General features: G+C 38.0%; 1 protein-coding gene across 2 annotated transcripts in view; it reads right to left on the bottom strand.

The window, feature by feature from the left end:
• Window positions 1-60: 60 nt before the first annotated feature.
• Window positions 61-6,798, bottom strand: part of LOC106527040 (LSM14A mRNA processing body assembly factor) — a 9,821-nt gene continuing 3,083 nt past the window's right edge. The window contains exons 3-10 of one of the 2 annotated variants that reach the window (XM_014021799.1): window positions 5,362-5,506; window positions 4,250-4,438; window positions 3,761-3,841; window positions 3,362-3,538; window positions 3,118-3,274; window positions 2,852-2,878; window positions 2,465-2,711; window positions 61-1,768 (exon numbers count right to left, since the gene is read on the bottom strand). In XM_014021799.1, the coding sequence (XP_013877253.1) occupies window positions 1,748-1,768; window positions 2,465-2,711; window positions 2,852-2,878; window positions 3,118-3,274; window positions 3,362-3,538; window positions 3,761-3,841; window positions 4,250-4,438; window positions 5,362-5,506 (1,044 nt within the window). In that variant the 3' untranslated portion in view covers window positions 61-1,747. Of the gene's footprint in view, window positions 1,772-2,464; window positions 2,712-2,851; window positions 2,879-3,117; window positions 3,275-3,361; window positions 3,539-3,760; window positions 3,842-4,249; window positions 4,439-5,361; window positions 5,507-6,798 lie in introns of both variants that reach the window. The other variant, XM_014021798.1, reaches the window with a different exon arrangement.

Here is a 6,798-nt window from a genome sequence, read left to right as displayed (position 1 = left end):
AATGTAAACCACAAGAAAATGCAATGTAAAAAACATGAATTAAAAAAAGCAGAGACCTAAAAATTGTATAAGTCTTTATTTTGTTTTTGTAAAAACTCAATTTAGTTGATATTCAAGAAAAACAAGTCCAGTCACCTGAAAAAGTAATAAACATTAATATAATTTAGCCTCAAATATATTCCTTTTGGTTACAGCAGGAGCCAGTTTATAGTGAGTGGCCTTTTTGCAGTCAACAGCTGTTTATCCAATTAAAACTTTACWTTTTCGTTACCAATCATAATAATAATAAAAAAGGTCTAGCTTCACTTGTAGTGCTAGTCGTACTTCTGTCATAATGTAACATTTAAGTTAAAGGGAGAGATGTGCGAGCAGAAAATAATCGCCACTCTCAAGGCACTCCCTAATCACGTCTGAAATATGAATCTGAATAAAAAGAAACCAACTCAAATACTGGCACCACATCCAGTTCCTGTCCTTTTGCTCACAAGTGGATAGAAAAATAAACTCACTCCTGAGAACGTTCACATCAACTATGAAACAAGTGGAGCTACAAAACAATCCAAAAGGGCTACAAGTTATCAGAAAATGCAGCTAACATGCTTAAAGTCATTTTAATCCAATTATAAAACAAAAAAAATATCCCATCTTCAACTTACAAAAACTGCAAGTGCTTCATTTTGCAGTGGTGAATGCCGACGGCATCAACATGAAAAAAAAAAAATCACTGAAACACAAGAACAATTCACAGGGATGACTTAAAACAAAGAAAGAAGAAAAATAAAGTCTGAATTAAATGTACACATGGATGAATTTATCTTTTTGGCAAAACATCGGAGCATTTTTAGTCAAATATTCCTTGTTGGAGATCATTCGTTTGCTATGAAAAGATACAGACTTTACTATCAAACAAAACTTTGCCGAAAATTTGTGGAAATCCTTTTACTTTGAAAGCTATGTAAACACACCCGGCTCAAAATAAAAACTTAGGTCAACAAATTATTTGTAAAGCTGAAGTCAAATATTAAACACATAATGAAAACTAAAAAACAAAAACAACATGGCTGCTTCATGAACGTGCCAGCAGAAGTCCAGCTGCAGAACTCAACTTATCCAATGCAGGAGGTTTAAAGGTGAAATGTTTGATCTAACAATCCTAAATTGTTTACAAACTGGTAAAATGAGTTTGATTCATTCATTAATTGCAAAGAAACAGGTCAGATTTGTGACTCTTTCAGCTGGCTTCAATCTTAGTTCTTCCATGAAAACAAATAAATGTTGGGGAGAAAACAAAATGCAACCAGACCGGGCAGAGCACAGCCCACGGTGCAGCAGGTAAATAAAACAAAGATAAAAAACAGAATAAAGCTATTGATCACACTGACAGTGATCCACTCGCAGTACAGGAGCGCCCACGGCTCAATATCAAAGATTTAGAAATGAATCAGATTGATGCAAAAAGTACAGAATTACTCCAAAGCTTCATATTTACACGTGGTCGTCACCATCTGCTAACAAGTTAACAAAACGTCTGTGGGGAGAAGGAGGGGGACAACAACAACAAAAGTCTCAAAATGGAGCAGAGGGAGTGGGACTGTCACCCCCTCTGGTGTCCAACAGTCCACAGAGGTGCTGGTATCAGAAAAACATGTCTTCATTCTTCCTGTTCGACGTTGAGACGACAAAGTTTCTACAGCTGAAAGGATTTCATGATGAGTGGCTACAACTCTGAGGATCCAGCAGTGCAGGACTACGCAGTCACCTTGTTGTCCTTCTGGAAAAACAAAATGAAGCTTTAGCTTTAACAGAACCTGATGCTGATCCATCAGTTTTTGCACATTTCTTGTTCCCTAATTTTTGTGCTACTTCAACAATTATATCAAATTATATAATTATATTATTATATCAAAATTTCAGCTCTTTCATGCCATGCCTGCTATGAGTTTTGGTATTTCAGCCATTTATACTTTTTCAGCTATTTCACCTTTTTAGCCACTTTTTGGCCATTGAAAATGAACGAAGCTATTTTCAACAACCTTAAAATCCTTCAAATTGTTTCTAAATCTTTACAGAACCTGACAATTTGTTCTGTTTATGCTCTTTTTTACTCCCTTGTGCAAATTTTAGCTACTTTTTTTTTGTGTGCTAATTTTAGCTTCTTTCTGGTATTTTTCAGCCTTTTTCTACTTATGTTTCTTACAGTTGATTTCTGCTATGTTCAGCTATTTTAGCTTTTATGCAAATCCAGCTATATTTTTGCTCCTTTTTTTTTTTTTTACAGATTTTCTGCTTCTTTCAAATTTCCAAGTTTAACTTACAGTAATACTTTTGCTATTAAACATTTTAACTCAGTTTCAGCAGCTTTCAGCTAAAGTTTTCAGCAACAGGCCTTCACAGTAGCGTTTTTGCAGGAAATGCATTTTCTCTAGTTTATATTTGGATCAAATTCCAAACTGCTTGAACTCACCCTGAATTCGTAGTCGGAGAATTCCCGTCCTCCTCTGCCTCCTCTGTATCCACCCCTGAAACCAGGCGGAGCCCCCCGGGGTGGCCCGAAAGAGCCTCGGCTGGTCGGTCTCCCTCGCCCTCCGCGGGGTCCCATGAAGCCTCGGCCACGGTAGAACCCCCCTCCTCTTCCTCGGATGTGCCTGAGGGGGATGCCGAAGGTCTCTGCGTTCATTCGTCTCTCCTCGGCCCAGGTGGGCCTGCGCTCCCTGACACACAAACACCATCAGACTCACTTTCACACATTTTCTTTTTAAGGTTTCTGTAGAAAGTACAGTTTTTTTTCAAACCCTCTAAACAACAGTTTCTACATGTGTTCAAACAAAGCTGAAGAAAATATTTRACTTACTTTGGAAATCTGCCTTCACCCGATTTACTTAAAGAGATAAAAACAAGAGTGTTTCAGTGTTGTATTGATTCACATGGTAAAAAACAAGAACAAAGTRTGTTTTCTGGAGACAGCTGCAAACWTATTTTTGACCATTATATTTTAAAGCGCAGCATTAAAAACTGTTGCAGTGCAGACAAGAGTTCAGTTAAAAACTTTAAACACAGAAACCAGAGCAGGATCTCTGAGTAATGAAGGAAAGTATTTTTAGCTGAGTGTTGAAGTACCTTGGATCCTCACAGGACAGGTTATCAAAGAAGGACTTGGTCTTGTCGTAGTAACACGTGTTTATCACGGCCTCCTCTTCCTCAGCCGTTCCCTCGGGGGCTGGATGTTCAGAGTCAGCAGTTTCCTCTCCGTTCACAGCCTTTTCAGGTTTGTCATCTATTTATGTAGCAAGAAAACATCTTAAAGCTGCAGCGGCATTCTGCTGTTTACCTGATAAACACCGAAGACTAAATCAACAGGTACCTTTCAGTTTAAGCTTGTTTTGCAGCTCTTTGTCAATCTCATCTTTGTGAAACTGGGCGTTGGCCGTTTCAAAGTCAAAGTCTTCTTCAAACTTCACGGTGCCGTCTTTACGCATGTTTAGTTTGCCTCTGCTGCGGCTTCCTCTTCCACGGCCGCGGCGGGTGGGCTGAAAGCCAGCTGAGGACAAGAGAAAGCTGAATTTTACCATGTGATTGCATTTCAGTAACAAGAGCCATTTGGCCTCCTAATGGTAAAAATTAAGTCACATTTCAGCCACTGTCAGAAAACAACAGAAAATCTAGATTTCCTGACAATAAATTAACACAAGTTTTCATGTGGAAACGTTTGCATCCATCTACAGTGGCTGGAAGAGGACAACTCACAGTGATATTTACTTACCAAGATGGCGTCTGTTGGGATCCCGGTTTTCAACAGCACCATGTTCAGTATCTGACTGGGACAACTTCTTAACCTCAGGAGCTGAGGAGGAGGAGAAGAAAGAYTGTAACACAGTTCAGACAGTTTTATAACATAACCCATGAGGCAGGACAGACATGGATGATAGGAATCAGTTCTGATGGTGAACCTTTGACACAACCTTAATAACCATTATTAAATGAAATATTCTGACAAAGACTTAGTGCAGAAAAAACTTTTGCCATATTGTAATCTCTGCTTTGTTTAGTCAAAATATTTAGTCTGCCATGCTCCAAGTCCTTGACTGGCTTTGATACAAGCGCTGGAGGAGAAGGCGTCTGCCTCACAGCTTTATATCCCTGAAGGTCGTCTCTCTAAACACAAAACATCTACATCGCTCCTYATCTCTGTTTGACAGACAAATGTTCAACCTCACATGGTTTCAGACTTATTACATGTGCAGAGTTTCACCTTTTTTCTGCTCGAGAAGGTCGGGGGGCTTCTGGCTTGCAGTGGAAGTGCTGGTGGGTTTGGGGGCTGTTGCTCCAGTCTGAGTCCTCGGTACTAGTGGTGCAGGTGGACCTGGGGCAGCTGACGGTGGGGCTGTCTGCTCCACGGGGGGACTTTTTGTCAAAGAGTCCAGCTGAGGACTAGTACGCCCTACAAACAAACAACAAAAAAAAAACACAACCTGTTAAAGCCCACCGGAGAGATGTCAGAGGCCCACCAGATGATTTTTACACACATCTAATATGTAGGCTGACATGTTTCTAATTTAACAGATGCAAAAAAAATATTTTGTTACAGCAAACAAATGGATAATAATCAGTACCAACAAGAATCAAACCTAAAGCCTGAAAATGAAGGCGTTTATAAAACCTGGTAATTCACTTTAAGATGCATTTAACTTTTCATCATTTCATCTGTTAATTGATAACAAAAATAACAAATATGTTTATCAAATAAAGTCTAATGTTACAACTAATCAGGGATCCTTTTAAAAGATGCTGCACCAGTGAAAAGATATGATGTGTTAAAACCAAGACAAACATTGAACAACTCCTTGGAAAATTATTGGTGATCTTTTACAAAACACTAATCGCAATGAACAATAAAAAATTTATTTTGTACAAATAAATTTAATTCATTTTAAGAGTAAAAATACATTGATGAGTCAGTAAAAAACATTCTCACTGGAGTTTTCAAAAGTCTTCAAACACTAGAACCTTTGTTTTAAGGGTTTCCTATTCAATTCAATTCAATTCTAAATCAGATAAGTGTGTAGTAAATGAAATTGTAACACCCAGATGTGCTTCATTTATACATGACCAACAAACAAACAAACATTTTTACGGTTCATTACATTTAGGTGTTAAATTGGGTTTATGCAATTAAAAAAGGCTGAGATGAAAAGTTTTCTTTGTGAACAGTTTCCTGTCCTATTTTTTGAAACAATTTAATTGCTGGAACAGACGAGCAACATTTCTGATGTTTATTATTTTTTTCTAATTGCACATGCTCAGTGTTTTGTTTTATTTTTCACAATATGAAATCACTTATATTAAATAGGAACTCCTCCTTACCTCCAGGAGGTGCAAACTGCTGTGGTCCAATGGACCCAACCCCAAACTGACTGTACGCTGGAACAGGAGCCCTGCTGAACGGTGCGTAGGACCCAGGAGACTGGAATGATGGTGCAGAGGCAGCATTTGAAGATCCAATTGAGGACTACAGAGAGATAAATATAAAGCCAGTTATAAACCTTTAAACTAGGGAGAAAAAAAGAGAGAGCTGCATATGTGACTCTGTCTCTACGGTTGTGTCTCAATTCAGGGGTTGCAGCCCACGTGGGGCACATTACTCAGCCGCTTACGTTGCTGCTCTGCGCCAGAGGCTGTCCCAATTTGTAGGTGCCTACTGGTGCAACTGAAAAAGTAAGCTGCATATGAGTACTCTACACAGCCAACAATATCCCAGGATTCACTGCGCTGTCAGCAAACTGAACCGAAAAACAAAGACGGTGTCGTTTTTAATAGTGGAATTTGGAAATCCATCAGACTGTAGGATTTGTTTTTATGTATTTTTAGCAAATGACATTTTTAACGCAATAAGATGTTAAATATACAATAGGTTGCCTTCAGGCCCAGGCCGTCCTTGAAAAAGAGATCCGAGATCTCAATGGGACTTGCCTGGTAAAATAACGGTAAATAATAAATAAAAAAATAAAAATGCAATTACAAGTAATGAGCTAAACTAAATTATTGTTTATTTACGTGTAACGTTTTTCAAAAGTAAATTCTGTGAAGTTATACCGTGAAAGCACAACTGAAAACATGATACAAAACGTAACATTATGGTAACAGGGCAGCAAGTTTGGTCACAACAAACATACCACATTTGAAGACTAGACCGTCTCATTTCACAGCTGTTTATGCAGCTGACAMTGGCAGCCTATGGCACACGCAGAGTGTGGCATARGTGGGCTGGCTGCAACCSCTGAACTGAGACACAGCTAAGATGAACGAACTCTGCATTATTTATCTTAAACATCAATTTTACTTCATCAATAAAAAGGTCTAGTGTTCCTTCATTAAAGAATACACAAAAAATACATAAAAATAAATAAATAAACTGACAGAGTCTTATGCTAAGTTCATCTGGTGTTGAGAAATAACAGCAACTCATTTTAAACAAATCTTGAAAATAACATTATGCATGATTACCATTAAAGGGATCCATGATTAGTTGTAACATTAGACGTTATTTAATAAACATATATTTTAACTGTAAAATAAAGACTGTAAAAATACTGTAGGATGTTTAGTTTTTATAATTTTTAAACTAAAAGTTTAAAATTATACTACACGGACGGGGCCATTTTATTTACACGCAAAGCATTCTGGGTAAATGATGACGTGGATAGGTCCTCGGTGCGAGGCTGCTAGCGAGCTATATCCACCCTGAAGGTTAATCTTGGACAATATCTGATGATCGACTCTTTTAAATGAAACCAGAGAGCA

Source organism: Austrofundulus limnaeus, unplaced genomic scaffold (assembly GCF_001266775.1).
Source record: "Austrofundulus limnaeus strain Quisiro unplaced genomic scaffold, Austrofundulus_limnaeus-1.0 Scaffold306, whole genome shotgun sequence".
Lineage (NCBI taxonomy): Eukaryota > Metazoa > Chordata > Actinopteri > Cyprinodontiformes > Rivulidae > Austrofundulus > Austrofundulus limnaeus.
This window is presented reverse-complemented; position numbering and strand designations above follow the sequence as displayed.